General features: G+C 39.3%; 1 protein-coding gene across 2 annotated transcripts in view; it reads right to left on the bottom strand.

The window, feature by feature from the left end:
- Window positions 1–17,208: 17,208 nt before the first annotated feature.
- LOC140736160 (translocating chain-associated membrane protein 1-like) overlaps window positions 17,209–21,445 on the bottom strand; it is a 118,445-nt gene continuing 114,208 nt past the window's right edge. For both annotated transcript variants that reach the window (XR_012100897.1, XM_073062024.1), the window contains one exon: window positions 17,209–20,619. Coding sequence is in view for 1 of the 2 variants with exons in the window: in XM_073062024.1 (XP_072918125.1) it covers window positions 20,546–20,619 (74 nt within the window). In the remaining variant the exon portion in view is untranslated. The remainder of the gene's footprint in view (window positions 20,620–21,445) is intronic.

Genomic DNA, 21,445 nt, shown 5'->3' with positions numbered 1-21,445 from the left:
AGAGACATGTCTTTGAAAATGGAGTGTGATCCTCGCCAGCCTGCTTATGAAAGTGAAAATACATTTTTTTTAAAAATCAGTCTGATGATAGAGCTGCTTCTTTCGCGCTGAGCAGTATGGGTCAGCTGAACTCCATTAATAACATGCTTTCTTTTGTAAGAAAGATCAGTCGGAGACGAAGTTTCGGGGCTGAGAAAGCACATGAATTACATCAATCCACAGCTATAATTATGTTTGGTATTTAATATATTTTGGTCTAAATTTTAAAATACCAAAATTCTAGGAATGCTAAATTCAATTTATTTAATAAAGTATTACGCTTGGTTGCACGTTAAAAGAAGAGGTAAACCTAATCCCAGCATCACAACATCTCTGTGAATGGATGGCTGGTTCTTCGTTTGCGAAGATCAGAAGGGGTCCCCATCGCTGTAGGACTTTACTTCCTGCCTGCGCTGCGTGGTTTATAGTGAGGATCGGTGCACGCAGGCCGATTCCACTCTTTCGGCCGGGGGCGTTCCGTAATAGCACGGCATCGGAGTTTTCCTTCTAGACGTACTCCCTGGCAAAGCTAACGAGTCCCGAGTCCTATCTACCTGGGTTTGGGATCGGAGTTGTGCTTCTCCTGGGCTGGCTGCAAACCAAGACAAATGAGCCCAGCCTACCTGGCCAGTTATACCGCAGATATCCGGTAGCTCAATGACAAAGCAAACTCAGTAAGAACAGGACGCCGCGTGAAGGCATTGCTATGGGCACAGTAGTGTACGAGAGGCCATATGCGAGTAACCTCCCGCATGGCAAGCCAAACGGTAGACCTGCGGCGATCCCTACACCTGGAATGGAGAGGTTCACCTTCCTTAAATGAGCAGAACGTCCAGCCCAGGACTCAACCCATCCGCAACATTTCTCTGCATTAGTTTTAACGATGTCTTTTGAACTCAATGTTAAAATGACACAAACGTGCCTTGTAGATTCTAACCTTAATGTTTAAGTGAGATTATCATTTTATGAATTAATGCACAGTAAATTTACTCCTACAGTTTGTAACAGTTTCTCATTTCATAAGTTACGTTTTCATGGTGTTAGAATTTCTGAACGTTATGTGCTATCTAACTAGTTGTGGAAGAACTAGATTATCACATTCTGAATGGTGGTATACATTCAGTGACCACTTTATTATGTACGGGGAGGAGCCTTGTAGCCCATCCATTTTAATGTTTGACGTTTTTGTGCACTCGGAGATGCCCTTCTGTATAACACTGCTTTAGTGCAATGAACGGAGTAGAGTAAGATGTTTTCTGTTACACAGCAGAGGTTGTTCTCATGTACCTTGAACGTGTTTCCTCCAGGTGCATCTCATGAGTGCAACCTCTTCCCAGTTTTTAGATACAATGATGAATTTTTTCAGGATGATTTTGTTGTTATCTTTGAAGCATTTCCTTTGCCAACCAAGAGCTCACTGACTTTCCCTCAACTGGAGTAAAGGGTCTGTTTGGAGAGTCATGAGTTAGACATCAAATTGACAAGACCTGTTATTGGAGTTGGTATTGCTTTATGGTGGTGGAAATGCTGTTCATGTTGGCCTCATGCTGTATGTTGGTGGTAGTGCATCTGTCCTTACAGATGATCCTCAAAATCATTCATAAGTTTCTTTGGTGGTATTGTTCCAGGGGTTTCAGGTGTCTACTGTAGGTATGATTCAGCTCCATACAATATGTAGAAAGGACAAATTCCCTGTAGACCAAAAGTTTTGTTTGAACTTGTAGGTCACAGACTTCAAAGACTCATTTCCTTAATCTTGCATGGGCTCCACTAACACTACTGAGGTGGTGATTGATTTGTGAGTCAATGTCTGCTTTTGAGGAGAGAAGGCTGCAAAGTAGGGAAAGTAGTCTACATTTTCAAGGGTGATTTTGTCAACTTTTATGGAGGGCTGGATAAATGGCTGGTTGGGCGGTGGCTGATACAGGACCTCTGCCTTTCTTACATTAAAAACAAAACCCAGGGCTCTATATGCCTTGGCAAAGGCATTCGGGATACATTGAAAGTCTTCTTCAGAGTGTACTGGATGGCATTGTAATCTGCATATGGAAACTCGATGATAGTGGTGGTCCTGACATTGTTCCTGGCCTTGAACTGGTTGAGGTTTCAAAGCCTATTGTCTGTTCTATACATAATTGGAATTCCCTGTGGTAGGTATTGGGCAATAAGGTGAATGTTGGCAGCAATAAAGATGGCAAATAGAGGAGGTGCAATGATACAGCCTGTTTGACCCTTGTGATGACAGTGAAGGTTTCCAATTCAGCGCCACTGTGGCTGACATGCCTTCATACAGTAGCCTCAATATTCATAAGTACTTGTCAGGACAGCCATGTCTTGATAGTATATGTCAGAGTTTGACTACTGTATCAAATGCCTTTGTCAAATCAATGAAAACTAAGTACAAGTGTTGCCTTTGTTCATGGCATTTTTCCTGTAATTGGAATGCTAGGAAGATCAAGTCTGTGGTACCTTAAATGGGGGATATCAGTCAGTGATTTAAGGAATACTTCTTCAAATAGCAGAGTCAGTTGACAAGGATACATGTTAGCACTCTGCCTGTTGTTGACAGGAAGGAGATGTCTCCAAAATTCCCACAGTCTTCCTTGTCTCCCTTCTTGAATGTGGTCACTATTAGAGCATTTCTGAGGGCAGTTGTTCCTTTTTCCAGACTTTCAGGAGCAAATCATGTACATGATGCTGGAGTGCTGGCCCAATTTCCATAAGTATCTCTGCTAGGATCCCTTCAACACTAGTGGCTATGTTGCTTTTCAGGCTCCATATGGCATCATGACCCTCTTTCATACTGAGAGGTTCCCCCATGTCTTCTCTCACAGATCTCTGGAGGATTTGTTTAGCAATGATGTCACATTTAAGAAATTCTTGAAAGTCCTCTCTCCATCAATCATTGATAGCCTTCTGAACCTTTAGCAATTTCTTCCTATCCTTTAAGTGCAGGGAGTTTAATCTGAAGCAACTTGGACTATTTTGATAGCACTGAAGAAGCGTCTCATGTCACCAGAGGCTGCCACTGTTGTAACGTGAGGTTATTTGAGTTGTCATCTGTTTGAACCAGTTTGGCTGTTCTCCTCTGACTTCTCTCATTAACAAGGCAGTTTTATCTGCAGAGCTGTCACACTGGATTTTTTTTTGGGGGGGGAGCCTTTGCTATTCTCTGTAAAGTCTAGAGACTGTTGTGTGTAAAAATCCCAGGAGATCAGCAGTTTCTGAGATACTCAAGCCACTCTATCTAGACCAACAATCATTCCACAGTCAAAGTCTCTGAGAAAACATTTTTTCCCCATTCTGATGTTTGGAAACAATAAACAACAACTGAACTTCTTGACCATGTCTGCATGCTTTTATGCATTGAATTGGTGGCACATGATTGGCTGATTAGATATTTACATTAATGAGCAGGTGTACCTAATAAAATGGCCACTATGTTGGTGCAAAGCAGTTTGACCAGTATAACCCAGAAAGCTGGGCTATTTAACAGAAGAACCAAGATCATAGAGATAATTGGGCATCAGTTTAATATTTGCTAGGACGTAAATTCAAATTTTAACATTGAAGTGGATTTTAAGCTTTTGTTCATTCCTCAGAAGGTCAATTCATTGAGAAGTCTATACTGCCTAGATTAGTATATTGTATAGTATAGGAAAGCTTGCATTTATGCAACATCATAAATGTAGTAAAAATCAACTCAAGGCACTTCATTGGAGTACAAACAATAACATTTAGCAATAAAGTTATGTACAAATAATTAAATAACCTAAGTTAGGATGTTGTAGAGGATAAAAAAAAGTCATGGGAAGCATGAAAGAAATGTCTTGCCTCTGCTTGAGTTTACTGCATGGAGAATAGGTGTTTTTGGAAACAGAGAAGTTATAATAAGATTTCCAAGCCATAGATGGCTAGGCACAGCTAATATTAGAGATACCTTTGCAAATACAATGATGCGGCTTTGGAGTAATCTGATTTGGAGTCAAGTTTTAAAATAGCAGGTACTAGGGCATCTGCTGTACTGGCCCTTGTTTCTCTTGAGACAGCACACTTTGATCTGGTGGTTTGGGGGGTTTTAAAATCAAAGATGTGTTATAAGTATATTTGAACTACATGATATCAGAGTATTAATCTGGCCCACAATGGTTGACTAAAAATAACTATCATTAATATAAAAATGATATGGTGAGTTCAGAGGAATAGAAGATCCCCTGAAAATTACAATCACCAGAGCTTATACCAAGTTCAGTTTATCCTAAGTAACTGTTTTGCCAACATAGCATGCCCACAACACACGGCAGAACACAAACAACAGCAAAACAAGCCCTGTTCCTCCCTCCCACCTATGGACATGCACAGTCATCTAACCCCAAGACAGACCATTGTCCTCGGACTCCAGCGAACGCAGACACACAGGTATTGGGCCTTCTGCTACCCCAGTGGAATCACAGAGATTCACAGAGCTGAGGTTCTGGGCAATGGACCTCAATCCTCAACATCAACCCCAGAACCTACCAGTACTGAACACCAGGTCTCAAACTCCGGACTTGCCGATGGGGGGGGGGGGGGGGGGGGGGGGCCTAAATACTAGGTCTCCAACTCCATTCTCACTGATTTGCAAAACCAGGAGGTCATCAGACCTCATTCCTCCTGCCCACATGAAACCCCGAGTCCAGAACCTGCTGACAACTCAATAGATTTAAGTAAAATGGTTCAAAATTTATAATAAGATAGAACTTGTCACATAGAAGTCTCACTATCTGGAACATGCTCTCTCCTCATGTACAGGAGGAGGAGGTACAGGAGCCAGTGTTCAGCCTGAATAACTGGATGCTCCTTTCTAAAAGAGAGGGCATTTTACTTTGGAAGAGATGTTAGACTAACGCTTCATTTGTTATCTCAAAGTAAAAGCATTTCATAAGATGTATAGCACAAAAAGAGGCCCTACAGTCTATCCAGTCCTTAAGGAAGTCAGAGAGTCATATGACACACAAACAGGCTGATCAGCTCACAAAGTTTGCTTTAACTGTCAACCACCCATTTACATTCATCCTATTATATTCCCCCACGTTTCCCTCAACTCTATTGAGTTTTGTCTTATCATGCTATGGGCAATTTGCTGTGCCCAGATCATCAACCAATATCCATGAATTGGAAACTGGGGAAACCCATGCAGCCACACAGAGTGCTTGTGGTCAGGATTGAGTTTGGGTTGACAGAGTTGTGGGGCTGTAGGTTTACTAGGTGCGCCATTTACTCGAGCTTCTTGGAGTCTTCTTCACCTAACCCTTTCTAACAAACCCTCTATCCTGTTCTTCCTGACAAGCTTTGCCTTAACGGTACCTATAACATGCATTTCAATACTACCTGCAATCGGATTCTCACTTTTCTTTAGACAAAGAGTTTTCTTCTTAAGACCCCATGTGGAAACATTTTCTCTAACCCTTCATAATGTTAAAGACTGTATTAGATCACTCCTCTTTTTGATTAAGTAGAGAGAGACCCAATCAGTTATTTCTTTCCTGATAATATTGATATAATCTTTTTAAATCTTCTTTTCATCCTCAATGAAGCCTCTATGACATTTTTATAGTATCATTACAAAATCTTTATACAGTTCTCTAAATGTGTAATCAAGGTTCAATACAGGTTCAGTGTAGCTTAATTTTTTGTTTTTGTCCCTCTGTTTGGTTATTTTGCTAACTTGTTGCATATGATAGGGATAGTTGTGCTCTGCAGGTTTTCCTAACAACATTACTGTCTCACAATTATTGACATTGAACTTAATTTGACTATTACAGAGGATTCTATTTGGCCCATTTAAGCTGCTGTCACAACTAGCTGAAGTTTCATGGAAATAGTTTTAAAAGGTTTTTTTAAAAGACAAATTATCACTTAACAGAGTAACAAATTATGTATTTAAATGAAATACAGAACAAATTAGGACATATCAATACTAATAGTGGTTGTCTGTCATATCCAGTGATAACAGGAAACCTGTGCAGACAAGTTTTCAAAGTGGAAAAACCGTTGCACTGGGGCAGTTACATTCTCTTGACTTTGGAAGTCTGGATACAGTGGTACAAGGAGCTATGTTCCCTCTAAGCTGTGCGCGTGCACACACGTTTTTCAACCAGCGCCCAAAGAAAATTAATGTGCACACAAAAGGTTAGTTACCTAAAATAATGTAGTAATTAATAATTATAATTATTGAAAATAATCTTTTAGCTAAATGTTTCTGTTAACTAGTTAGTCGGTTCTTCAAATACCACAATGCACATCACTAATTTACATCACCTCACCTTTCCTATTCCAGTTTGTACAGCTGCATCATGGCTCAGCCATCTTTGGCGAACAGTGTTAATATCGTAAAGTTTACAAAGATCTGTTTCAAATCCTGTAGATAGCTTACTAAGTTTTTACTGAAAAAAATATTGATTCACAATGTCGAATTCACATTGTGTCGAAAACATCACAGTGAATACAAGTTCGCTGTTGGCTTTTATAAATAGTCTTTGTGTTCATTTAGAAGAAAGGTTTCCTGAAGAGGTTTTCTGGTGAGCATGTCACCAACATGCTCTCTAACCTTCAATGGGAACCACTTGAAAACCAACGTACTAAACTACGGTTAATCTCCATTTTCAAAGAAGTTCAGAACATCACTCCATCAAACATCCAAACTCGTCACAGGGTCAGTTCAACTCAACAGCAAACTGGACCTTACATATTGGAAACCTCTTCATTCAACAAGATTTGCTACCAGTACTCCCTCTACCCAAGATCAACAAGAGAGTGGAACACAAAGTACACAGCAGATGCTGTGGTCAAATCAAGACGTACAGAAAAGCTGGATGAACTCAGCAGGTCGGGCAGCATCCATTGACAGAAGCAGTCAACGTTTTGGATTGAGACCCTTCGTCAGGAGAGTGGTATCTTCTGCCGCCAGACCTGCACAGTATTTCTGACATTAATATTTTTAAAGATAGACTCAATCAAATCAACTTAGGGAATCTAGTCAAAAAAGCTCACTTTACAATTTAAATCTCACACCGTTCACACCAACTGCATGTTATAACAGCCATCTGGCAGTGCTTGCGCAGTACCAAGAAGAAGATGAGGTACAAGAATGGTCAGCTTTTGATTTCTCCGCAATTACAGATTGTGACTTCACATTTGGCGATGAACAAGTTAATGCCTTATGTCTAAAATATCATGATTTTCTAGCTGAAAATACTGTAATAGACAGTTTAATGATTTCAAATGTTCCGTGCAAGAAAAATTAAATCTAAACTAATTTCAAACTTTGCTCATATGGTGGCATTTGTACTTCAAAATGAACAGTTTTGCGACCTTGCACAGATGATGGACATTGCGGGAACCTTTCTTGCGTCTAGTATGGACTGTGAGCGAGGTTTTAACCTAATGAACCAACTTAAAAACAAGCTGAGAAACCATTTAGGTGAATGTCATTTGGATATGTTAATGAGAATCAAAAGCTATCAATTGGATGGAAGTTCTATTAGTCTAGATAGAGTTTACAAAGAATGGGTAAATGCCAAAGACAGGAGAGAGAAAAAATAAGTGATTTAAATATGTATGTTATTTTGTTGTTATTCTGTGCAGTTATATGTCAAATATTTTGTAAATCTACATAAACTGTGCCATGTGTGCATTCAGTGCGCACATACTTTTGTCACAGGAAAAAAATTTGCACAACATAAGATTTTTGCGCACACTGACTACTAAAATTTAGAGGAAACATTGACAAGGAGACATTACAGCCAGGGTCTTCTTAGTTGCAATGGATGACCATGACTTCTTTGCCTTGTCTTTCCCTTCGCTCTCCATGGAGCATTGCAGATTCATCTTCCTGGCTGTTGGATCTTATCTGCCCAGTCCCTTTCTCATGGGGTATGAGATCTGCCAGCTAGCCTCACCTGGTTTAGCCTGCCTATCAAAGTAGTATACCGGGGTGTGGCCATTGCCAAATGTAAACAGCTACTAGGAGCCAAAGGTGAGGGCTGGTTGTCCGGTGGGATCCAATGGTAACATTGAAGATGATTGTTGATACCATCAAATTCTTTCTAGTTTCTAACTTGTTGAAGTATTGAAATAATTTCATTTTCACTCCTGGCTGTTTCTGGCATTTCCAAGCCTGGATGCTTGGCACTGCAGTGAACAAATCAGTTCTGAAATGTCTTACTGCTTATTTCTCACCAACTATCAGTGACAACAATCACTGCTTTTTGATCATAAGCACATAATTGATACTACTTAAAATCAATTCACTCTAAGCACTGTCCCAAGTCAGCAGCATAGTGCCCCAAATAAATTAAGGGAATCCCACCAATTTTCAGAATTAGTTTTTGTTCCTTAAGAGTTGTCCCAAATAAGCAGCTATCCTAATTAACTGATGGCCCAAATAAACAGAATCCACCGTATTTGTTTTTGTTTCCGAAATTCCCTAAAACAAATGTAATTTGTTGGCATCTGGCTCAATGTTGATTGCTCCCTCAAACTTATTAACATTTCTGAATTTTGATGTTCTTAAAGTCAATTAGAATCAGGTTTATTGTCTCTGACGTGTAGTGCTCCAGCAGCTGTATAGTGAAGGACATAAAATTACTGTAAGCTACAAAAAGAAATAAATAGCGCAAAAGATGAACAATGAGGTATTATTCAGTATCATTCAGTAATCTGATAGCAGAAGGAAAGAAGCTGTTGAGTGTGGGTTTTCAGGTTCCTGAGTCTCCTCCATGGTGGTAAGGCAAAGAAGGCATGTTCTAGACGATAAGGGTTTTTAATAATGGATGCTGTCTTCTTGAGGCACTACTTCTTGAAGATACCCTTGATGACAGGGAGGATTTTTCCCATGATGGAACTGGAAGATTCTAAAACTCTCTGCCGCCTCTTGCTTCTTTCCTGTGCATTGGAGGCTCCATACCAGGCTGTGATGTAGGCAGCCAGAAGGCTCTCCACCAGGCAGCTGTAGAAATTTGCAAGTATCTTTGGTGGCATACCAAATCTCCTCAAATTCCTAATGAAGTATAGCCACTGGTGTGCCTTCATTGTGATTGCATCAACATGTTAATGCTCTGAGATGTTGACACCCGGGAACTTGAGCTGCTTATCCTTTCTACCACTGACCTCTCAAAGAGGACTGACATGTGTTCTATCAACTTCCCCTTCCCGAAGTTCCTTGGTCTTGCTGATATTAAATGGAGGGAATTTTACTGCCACACCACTCAACCAGCTAATCTGGCTCATTCCTGTAGAGCTCCATGTCACCATTGGAGATTCAGCCAACAACAGTGAAGTTATCAGTGAATTTATAGAGGGTGTTTGAGCTGTGTCTAGCCAACTATCATGAATGTAGAAAGAGTAGAGCCGTGGGCTGAGGATGCATCCTTGACATGTTCATTGTCGGCAAGGAGGAGATGTTATTACCAATCCATACTGACTGTGGTCTCCCAACAAGAAGGTTTTGAGTATCTGGATTGCTGGTTGTGAACTCCACAATATAGCCATCAGCAGACTGTAAATCTCCTGGTTGATCCAAGGCTTCTGGTTTGGGAAAACCTGGCATGTTCTGTAACACATACACTCATCCACACAGGTCTTGATTAAGTTGGTGATGGCTGTGGTATATTCATATAATCAAAGTATAATTCATATTGATGTAAACTGTGATTAAATATGGCCACACCACTGATTCATGAATAATACAGTTAGCCACCTTTTTTAGAATGACTTTCTTTAGCTCCAGCTCCAAATATTGGAAATGCATGGGTTCTATCAGTGCGGCGCATGGTCAAGTGGTTAAGACCACTTAACCACTTGGTCAGTCTGGTGATCTGAAGGTCACCAGCTGAGGCAGTGTGTTGTATCCTTGAGCAAAGCACTTAACCACACATTGCTTTGTGACGACACCAGTGCCAAGCTGTTTGGGTCCTAATGCCCTTCCCTTGGACAACATTGGTAGCGTGGAGAGGGGAGACTTGCAGCATGGGCAACTGCAGGTCTTCCATACAAACTTGCCCAGGCCTCAGTCATCATTGAAAATTGATGGACAGCCAAAGAGAATACCTAGAAACTGCTTCACAATACAACCATCTGTTATAATTCCCCTGACTCCACAATCTCTAAACTCATTAAGACCTTTTTAAAATTTAGGTAATTTGCATCCAGTACAATACTTTTGTCTATTATGATTATTAAATCCTCAAAATGTTCAATAACTTTGGTCAGACAGGATCCTGTCGTTTAAATGCCATGTTTGGTATTCACATTTGTGTTTTTGTTTGCTTTCAGATAATTGCCTTATCCCTCTTTTGACATGTTTCTGTTATTTTACCTCACCAAAATAAAGCTAACCAATCAGTAATATACTGGACAAACCCTGCCCCCTTCTCTAGTACAATCTTCTTTTAAATTATTAAATATGAGCAACAATGTGTAGCATGCTCCCTAGACTCCTTTTAAAATATGAGGATGCAATGCATCTAATCTAAGAATCTCATTCTCTTTGAGTTTAATATTTCTGTTCATTCTGTTTTAAACACAATCATATTTCTATTCACCATCCTTTACATTGTTAATCTATTCTCCTGGTAAACATGATAGGAAAATAACTTAATATTTCCACCATTTCCTTATCATTACCTTTCCTATTATCCTATCTATCCATTAATAGCCTGTTTCTATTCTGAACTTCTTAGCCTTGATGTACCTGTAAAGTATTTTATATTCTTTGATTACTTAATTTCATTGTTCTTTGTGTTCTTATTTTTTTTTCACTCTCCTAATGCATTTATATTCCCTTTTATCTCTCCCCTGCTGTCAATGTACTTAATCTATGCCTCTGTCCTTACTGGCAATTGCTCCCTCAAGTCTTTATTAATCGACACACTCAAGGGTTTTTTTAGCTTGTATTTTCTCTCTACCAAAATTTATCTTTCCTGCACCCTGTCAAACACTGTTATAAATGTTCCCCATTGCTGTTCTGCATCATTGTTTGCCAACATTGCTGTCAATTTTATCTTTGAAAATCCTACTCTCTTCTGCTCAAAAATCTCTAGTTTTCTTGGGTCTGTTATCATGGCTTTACACTTTACCTTTCTGTATAACATTATCTTAAAGTGCATGTATGACGCTTACCACTGCTTGGATGTTCACACTCACCTTCATCTGGTCTGGTTCATTCCCATTACTTGATTGTGATCATATCCTCCTTTGCTACATTAAAAACAACACAGGGTCAACATTCTAAACATTGTCAAAACTTCATTACCTAATACTGTTTACTTCTTGCATGTGTGTCAGTTAAGGTTGGCCAGTGAGCCTGAGATCAGTGGTAGGATAATTATTAGATGAAGATCTTAGAGAGCAGATTTCCTTCACATTTGGAAAAACATGGACTTGTTATTGATAGCCAGCATGGTTTTGTGCAAGGAGGTCACATCTTATGAACCAGACTGAGGTTTTCTGAGATGGGGTGGCACAGCAACGTAGCAATTAGTGTAATGCTATTACAACACCAGCTGTAAGATTGGGGTTCAACTCCCTCTGCTGTCTGTAAGGAGTTTGTACATTTGCCCCAAAATGGAATGGGTTTTGTTCAAGTATTTTGGCTTCTTCCCACATTCCAAAGATGTACGGTTTGGGTTAGTGATTTGTGGGCATGCTATGTTGGTGCCGGAAGTGTGGTGACACTTACGGACAGCCCAGCCCAGTTGTTGCTGATTTGATATGATGCATTTCACTGTATGTCTCCGTGTACTACATGTGACAAATAAAGCTATTTTTAAGGAGGTAATGGATCTAATTGTTGAGAGTAGGGCAGTGGATATTGTCTATATGGTTTTTAGTAAACCATTTAACAATCCTTCATGGTAGGCTCTTTCAAAAAATTAAGGCACATGAATTCGGTGTTCTGGTCACTCTGAATAGCAAAATTGGCCTGGCTATCGAAGACAGAGGGTAGAGGTGCAGGGATGTTATTCTGATTAAAAGTCTGATAGCCTTGTATTCCACAGAGAACAGTGCTTCAACCTCTGTTTGTGAGATACATAGTAATGATTTGGATGAACATGGAGGTTGGCTGATCACTAAGTTTGCAGTCAACATGAAAATGGATGGACCTGTAGATGGTAAAGAAGGTTGTCAAATTATATAGCAGGATTTGATTTCTTGATTACTCTGGACATGAAGGGTTATGGGGAGAGGGCAGGAGAATGGAGTTGAGAAAGAAAGTGATTCAATCATGAAGTGGTGGAGCAGATTCAATGGGCTAAATGGCTTAATTCTGCTTCTGTCTCTTATGGTCTTATGATATACATTCAGTGGACACTTTATGAGATATTTCCCATTCATGGTCTGCTACTGCTGTAGCCAATTCACTTCAAGGTTTGATGTGTTGTGCATTCACAGATCCTCTTCTGCACACCACTGTTGTAATGTGTGGTTATTTGAGTTACTGTCACCTTCCTGACAGCTTGAAATAGTCTGGCCATTCTCCTCTGGCCTCTCTCATTAACAAGACACTTTCTACTATAGAACTGCTGCTCACTGAATGTTTTTCACACCATTCTCTGTAAACTCTTCGAGAGACTGGTGTGCGTGAAAATCCCAGGAGATCAATGTTTCTGAGATACTGAAGCCACTCAATCACCAACAATCTCTCCATGGTCAAAGTCACTGAGATCACATTTCTTTCCCATTTTGATGTTTGGTCTATCAGGTCACTTCTATCAGTTCACCTCTCATCCTCCGTCGCTCCAAGGAGGAAAGACCGAATTCACTCAACCTAGTCTCATAAGGCATGCTCCCCAATCCAAACAATATCCTTATAAATCTCCTCTGCACCCTTCCTATGGTTTCCATGTCCTTCCCGTAGTGAGGCAACCAAAATTTAGCACAGTACTCCAAGTGGGGTCTTGAACAGCTGCAACATTACCTCTCGACTCTTAAACTCAATTCCATGATTGATGAAGGCCAATGCACCATATGCCTTTTAAACCACGGAGTCAACCTGCATATCAGCTTTTGAGTGTCCTATGGACTCGGACCCCAAGATCCCTCTGATCCTCCACACTGCCAAGAGTCTTGCCATTAATGCAATATTCTGCCCTCATACTTGTCCTACCAAAATGAACCATCTCACACTTATCTGGGTTGAACTCCATCTGCCACTTCTTAGCCCAGTTTTGAATCCTATCAATGTCCCGCTGTAATCTCTGACAGCCCTCCACACTATCCACAACACCTCCAACCTTAGTGTCATCAGCAAACTTACTAACCCATCCCTCCACTTCCTCATCCAGGTCATTTATAAAAACCACAGAGTAGGGGTCCCAGAACAGATCCTTGAGGCACCGGGCTCCATGCAGAATATGACCATCTACAACCACTCTTTGCCTTTTGTGGGCAAGCCAGTTCTGGATCCACAAAGCAATGCCCCCTTAGATCCCATGCCTCCTTACTTTCTCAATAAGCCTTGCATGGGGTAGCTTATCAAATGCCTTGCTGAAATCCATATGTACTACATCTACTGATCTTCCTTCATCAATGTGTTTAGTCACATTCTCAAAAAATTCAATCAGGCTTGTAAGGCATGACAAAGCCATGCTGACTATTCCTAATCATACTATGCCTCTCCAAATGTTCATAATCCTGCCTCTCAGGATCTTACTCATCAACTTACCAACCACTGAAATAAGACTCACTGGCCTATCCAGGACAATCCCTATTCCATTTCTTGAATAAGGGAACAACATCCGCAACCCTCCAATCCTCCGGAACCTCTCCCGTCCTCATTAATGATGCAAAGATCATTGCCAGAGGCTCAGCAATCCCCTCCCTCACTTCCCACAGTAGCCTGGGATACATCCCATCCGGTAGTGGTGCCTTATCCAACTTGATGCTTTCCAAAGACTCCAGCACATCATCTTCCTTAATATCTACATGCTCAAGCTTTTCAGTCTACTGCAAGTCATGTGGTGAGGGTAGGAATTCCTTCTCCCCTACAGATGTTGTTCAACTTGCTGAGCTCCTCCAGCAGACTTGAGAAAATTTGCAGATGTTGGAAACCCAAGCAACACACACAAAATGCTGGAGGAACTCAGTAGGCCAGACAGCATCAATGGAAAAGAGTAAGCAGTTGATGTTTGAGACTGAGACCCTTCATCAGGACAAAGAGTTTCGGTCCAAAATGTCAGCTGTTTACTCTTTTTCATAGATGATGCCTGGTCTGCTGAGTTCCTCCAGCATTTTGTGTGTGTTCCTCCAACAGACTGTTACTCTGGATTCCAGTACCTGCAGATCTGAGGTATGGCCACCAGGTGGTGTTCCATAGAATCTAAATGGTCTGCTGATTGTCAGTTCTAAAACGACTTTAAGGAACAGAATTTAAGTTGTAAAAACTGATTTTAATGGGTTTCTATTGCTGAGGGCAGTTAGCTCATTAACGCCTCCAGTCCTGCTCATCACTTTAGGCTAGGCTGCCCAAAGAACAGCCTGACTTAGACAGAAGCCTCATGTTTGTGTTGTACATCCTACCAAGCTAACCAGAAGCTGGTGGTATTGAGGATCATTTCATTCACTGCTGTTGTTGGTAACTTAGGAGACAATTGTATTCATCAATCAAAGAATGTTAAAAGCAACACACATGAACTGCTGGAGGAACTCTTCAGTACCAGCACGGTCTAGGCCCAGATTATCAACTGTTTATTCTTTTCCATAAATGCTACCTGGCCTGCTGAGATCCCAACTCCTACCCCCTTTCCCCCCCCCCCCCCCCCCCCCCCAGCATTTTGTGTGTATTGGTTTGGATTTCCAGCATCCACAGACTTTCTCGTGTTTAATATTAGAGAATGTTAAATTTGTGTATTATCAAAGTATGTATACTATATACAACCTTGAGATTCATCTCCTTACAGGCAGCCACAAAAAAGAAACCTAATAGAACCCATTGATAAGGGCTGTCAAACACCCAATGTGCAGAAAAAAAGTATCATGCAATCAGTAGAAAGTAAGCAAATAACATTGATGAAATGGCAGAACAGACTCCATGGGCCAAATAGCCTAATTCTGCTCCTATATCTCATTTTGTGAACCAAAGTTCACAAAAGTTGAGTCCACAGCCACGAAGCCAGCCACAGCTGGTCCAGGAGACCATTAGTTGCAGGCAATAGCCTCAGTTCAGTGCAGAGATGAGTAAAGCTTGCTGAACAGTGAGCCAAACAATGGCTTGTCCCTCTCTTTTGGCCTTGACACTCTTGAGCTTTTCAATCTGGTCCAGCACTTAAGTCGGCCAAACCTCAGCTCATTCCTCGGTCTCAGACCCTAAGTCCCATCACCTTTATACGCTCTCAGGCCCAGAATCCACTGCCTCAATTCAGCTGTAGCTGACCTTTCCAATCTGGCAAAGCACTTAAATCGGTCAAACATAAGCATGTTCCTCACTCTTGGGCCCAGGCCTCACCACTTCAATTCAGCCTGTACCCACCACACAGCAACTGTCCTGCGCTTCCGAGACTTCTATTCACACTACAAAAATGCCAGCTCGTACAGGCGATTCAACTCCAAAAGGGAAGTTACAGGCTATTGATTGCAGTGATCATTTTACATATAATGTCTTTTGTTTTCTGCCAGTAAATTGTCATTGTCTTACCAGCACTACCTTCAACATTAATGGAAAATTACCATTGTAATCTGTTTGTGAGAGGCTTGTCAAGGGATAAATTATAACAATTCTAATTACAGCATTTTGGCAGAATCTGTTTCTGTAATTTTTATGTTATCATTCTAAAATTTATATGTTATCCTTAAGTTCCTAAATGGCCTGCTGTTTGTTCAATTGTGGATTCTTAAACGAGTAATCTGCATGTATTGTATGATAGTTACTGCAATTAGGCTACTGCATGTGATTGAAAGTAAATGTCTGACTACATGATACTCTAAATTTTAAGTCGTAAGTCAAGTTGTTAAAAATGTGAAAGTCCTCCAGTACCTTGTTTCCTTTCTACTCCTGTTGTAATTATTCTGGTTGCTTGTCCCTCATGCAAATCTGAAATTAACACAATGCATTGTACTTGAATGTAAGAGATGGATGAGAATAGGAAGAAAATAGTACTTCTACTCCGAACTCTCCATCCAAAGTGAAGGATGTAATTAAATGTAACAATTAAATGCAATACTTGGTACTTCCAAATAAGACCATTAAGTACAAATTTAGTTTATATTAAAATGGTAGTGGAAACAATGGCCAAATACCACATTTAGATTAAGACCCATTTCTATGCGCAGAAACATTTTTTCCCCAACATTTTAAATTCTTTCATGCCTTAGCATTTTGTCTGATAAATATCTTCCAAATCTCAGGCAACCCACACTAAGTGCTGGAGGAACTCAGCAAGCCAGGCAGCATCTGTGAAGGGAGATAAACAAACAGTCGATGTTTTGAGTCAAGATATTACATCAGGACTGGAAAGGAAGCAGGAAGAAACCAAAATAAAGCATGGGTGAGGGTAAGGAGTACAAGCTGAAAAGCCACAGGTGAAACCAGGTGAGGGGGAAGGTGGGTGGGGGAAATAAAGTGAGAACCAGGGAGGTGATAGGTGGAAAAGGTAAAGGGCTGAAGAAGGAATCTGATCGAAGAGGAGGACCAATGGAGAAAGGGCACCAGAGGGAGGTGATGGGCAAGTGAGAAGAGTAGGGGTGAGAGGGGAACTAGAATGGGGAATGGGAAAAGGCATCTACAAAATCACATATTCCATCCATTTGGTGATCAAGAGACTGGCTTCAGTATGAAACTACAAAGCCTTTGGATGACATGGTAACATTCAACCACAAGAAAAGCTTCCATGTTATTATCAGCTGCAGACATAATAACTGATGTCATTGCCATCAGTTCTAAAAAATATTTAATATGAACATTTGACCTCAGGTCAATGAACTATGTCAGATTTTCCATCAGTAGTTATGCATCTCTACACAATAAGCTGTTGCCATTATATACAACTGCAAAGTATGTTTACTGAATATACATAACTAGCTTGTGTGCTGTCTATGGTATGTTAGACAGTTCTGACATCTTCCTCCATATCTAATCACTACATGTGTACTCAGAACATGAGAAAAAGTCAAAATGAAGAACAATCAATAGAATTTTACAGATGAGGCAACAAGTTTATTTTCAAATTACAAAAAGTGGTTTTTATAACAGATTCCAAATGTATTTTCAACTTGCAATACCCTGCTGCCAAACATACATTTACAGAGAGTTTGGCATTTGAAGATATGTTTGGAATAGCAACTAATAAACACAATACTGTGCTCTACAACCCACAACTAAATATAACAAATGACAAAATCCGCAGAATTAAATAAAAGTCACCTTGAACTATGTTCTGTTTTACCAGTGGAGGGAAAAATAGCCTTCACTTCACTGATCATAAAGTTGTCTGAACACAAAAATAATGTGTCAGGAACAAGCTATTACAGTTACATTGATTCACAAAATGTATTAGAAAAGAAAATTAACATTTACTTGACTGAATTTAGAAAAGCTTCTGACATTCAGGACTGATTTTAACTATAACCATCTAAGTGGTTAGGTTTTATGTCATAATAAAATTTAAGCTGTTGTTTACCCATGGTCTCCTTTTTATTTCCAAAAGGGTCAATTACATTTATATATGCTTTTAAGAAAATAGGCTGGAAAACAGCTGCTTTTTGAAATATCTCACTGGAGTTTCAGTATTTCCTCAAGGATAAGATCAATATTCTGTTCAAATCTGCCCATCCCGTCAGTCACACAGGATGTCCTGTCTCCCTAGCACTAACAAGTGCAGCAGTAACCATATTTTTTCCAGTCTACAGAGAAAATTTAATTAATGCCAACATGCAAATACACCAATAGGGCATCTATAGGGGATGTTTCCTATAGACAGTCCTTTGCCAGAGCTGGATAGAACAATAGGTTGAAAACAGTGCTATTAATGGCAGGACATAAACTTTGTCCTCAACTCCAATCACAAGAGCTTGAGAAAGACTAGAACTTTTACTTCCCTGTACGTATGTTGATTGTACATGCAACATTCAAAGCAATGGGCAGATGAAAGGAACGTGAACTGTGCTCCAATGTGGGCACCAACACATTGTGTTAATTGGTATGAAATAGTGGGATTTACCTCAACCCTTGTTTTAGGAAACAATTCATGGAATTGTTCATAGAATTTTACAAGAACAATGCAGCTTCCTATTTTTATAGAAAGACAAATTAGGTCAAGTTTAACCTACCTCAGTGGTATTCTACTCAGTGCCATTGTGTAAATGTTTGAATACAGTATCTTTTGTACAAATGACAAAGATGGTGATACAATATAAATGGAGTGTACATAAATGTACTTTATTTGCATTTGTTTTTTATGTACATACATAACAATATGGCACATGGCAAACAATTTCTGAATGTAGAATGTGTTACGATAAAATGATGTTAAGTCTAGATGCAGTGATTCAATACAAATGATTTCATATAGGCTTGTACATAAGGCAATTTAGTATGTACATGTGATTTGTTACAATAACTGGACAACTGAATGTATGCATGCTCATTTGGTTTAATGCCACCAACACAATCATTTTTTAAAAATATGTATGCATGTGAAGGATTTTGCAAAAGACAAAACACATACTTACACAAGCCTTCATTTATCAGCTGCTTTGAAAATACTAAAAAAAAATTGAGAATTGACTGTGCTTATTACAGCATATGGTAGAAGCTCATCAAATTAAAAAGATATATCTTCCCACTACACAGCTTTATCCACAAAGTGGGGATCAGTATGATGTAACTTTCAAAGCTGCACAAGAGTTGGAGGTTCCTTCAGCCCTCCAAAAGACAGAATCTTGCAAATAATCTTTTGGTTAAGACAAAGAAGCCTAAAATAAGTATTTGCTGAAATAGGTTGCCCCAAACAAGAAGAATGTCCTGAGAGAAAGAGCTCTTTGAATTGCCTAATTCCTAAAAGAAAACATAATGGGCCAAGGCAAATTCCAAATGAAGCATGTTCTGGGAAAATAAACTGTTTTAAAATAATTCTCAGTTCTGTCATGTAAAATAATTTTGGTGACAATTGTTATTAAATACAAGCTAGTTCCAGATCTGACATCTTAGAACAGCAAAACACTTTTATTTGATTAAAATAAACAATCTTTAAAAAAATACTATTAAAATATGAGAAGGTATAAGTTTGTTTTTGTTTGAGATGAAAGAATCAACAGTGCTGACATAGTAGTTATATTTTGATGCCTTGTCGTATTAAGAGTACAGAAGTAGACAACATTTGTCACGTTAAGGCACAGTCTCCATCATGCATCTAATCGGCAAAGCACTACTTTGACAATCTTAAAGTTACTAAAATGATGAAGAATACACAACACAAAACAATGGATTGTGGTGCTCAATTAGCTTTCAAAAAAACTCCCCCACAGTAATATTTTGCTAAGTTATATTGTTGCTGCAACATATCAGTTTCTGGAGGGTCATTCTTTGCAAGTCAAATCAAGGACAGCTGAATAAGAACTGAGGAGAGTCTTCAGGGATGGAAGTCAAACACACCCAAAAGGTTTTCCTTAAATTATCAAAGTAAAACAGTTTACGAAATGTTCAGACATTAGTGGCAGCATTAATCAATCTTGTAAAAAAATCCTACAGTGCCCCAATGAGTTGCAGTGCTCTACAGCAATAGAAATTACATTTAATTAGACAACATATGTACCTATGAAATGACCATTGCTCAATGATATACTATTGTATCCTTGAGATCAAAGTATGTTTACTGTAACACAGAAGACTGTTACACAGTAATGGTGGGTGAGGCAGAGTTCTCCTTTGGATACTGAGGGAAATACAGTACAAAGAAATCTGAAAAACCGCGTGCTTGAACATGTGAAGTTTGTTACAGTCTGTCATGTTTTTGCAATCCCTCAAAAAAAAGAAAAGAAAAAAAACATTTGTTGGGGGGGAGAAAGGGTTTAATGAATAAACAAAATCCAAGTTGTGACAAACGTAGTCACCAGTTAACAAGATAATCTAATGCATGATTCCAAACATGTTGTTAAGGCAAACACAAAAGTTTTGTGTCTGTTACATTAGTTACATGCCTTTGGTACATGCATCCAAATTGGCTGAATTCTCTCTCGCCCTATTTACCACAGCTACCTTCCCATCTTATAGATCATTCCAAAACTGAAAACACAAAAATAAATTGCATATCAGAGTAGAGCCAAATCATTTGAAAACTTGAAACACAGCTCCATTTCAGACATAATTTCATATCATATAACCAGAAGAGCTTCTCATAAGGGATTTGTCATCAACTTCTTTGCTCAACTCTGATTAGCAGAAAAGTAAAGTTGAACGGTTCAAGGGCGAGACATGATGAACAGATGAAATTATCAGTTTTGTTTCAGAAAGCTCTCATTTTAAAATCCAATTTCATGAAGCTTTTGCTTTCCTTGCACGTGGTGATGTTCCACTTTCTGTCTTCAATGTTCCATTCGATGCATTCGCTGTAAAACATAAGAAAACAATTAAGAACACAAAAGATAACTATTCAAGAAAAACTATATAAATTAGGGTGAGGGTGGGTCCTAATTTATAACTCCCACCAATCCAAGCCATATTTTAATTATATCCATAAGCCTATGAAGAGAAGAAAGGGATACAGTCCTGCAAGTCTGTTATTACTATTTTTTCCCCCTCAGTTTAAGCTGGTAAAACCTGAGGTACAGACATAGCCAAGCACACTCATTTGTCAATTGCCAGGAACTCTGAGACTATTCTAGTGGTGTTTAGTATTGTGACTTTCTTACGATTTACAGAGATATTGCTGTGTAGCCCTTAATACTATGGTGTAGTGTCTTTGGGACAATATCACTTGTAGATATTACTATTGAGACAATGTATACCCTCCTTATGTTCCAAAGTCATTCAATTTCCTTTTTTAATTCAGCATATTTCTGGTGTTTTTCATTTATTGATTTCTGTATGTTATGAGTGTTTGGAATGGCTATTTCTATTAAATAAGTTGTTCTTGCTTGTTTATCCTGTATTATCCAGATGGATTGTCCATCAGTAATAACTGATCAGTCATAACAATATTTGTGGGATTCTGACTCTTAAAACTGGATCAAGCTTGTATTTATAGTAAGGAGTGATTTCCTTTGTGAGTTTGTGTTTTAAAGCAAGATTCTGATGAATGATGTTTGCCACCTGATTGTGCCTATGTAAGTAATCAGATAAAGTTAAGCTGCTACAGGATACTGTAATGTGTTGGATGGTTTGTACTTTTTCTTAACATTTCTACATTTATCACCTTGCATTTATTGGTCATTT

This window comes from Hemitrygon akajei, chromosome 11 (assembly GCF_048418815.1).
Source record: "Hemitrygon akajei chromosome 11, sHemAka1.3, whole genome shotgun sequence".
NCBI classification, from domain to species: Eukaryota; Metazoa; Chordata; class Chondrichthyes; order Myliobatiformes; family Dasyatidae; genus Hemitrygon; species Hemitrygon akajei.
This window is presented reverse-complemented; position numbering and strand designations above follow the sequence as displayed.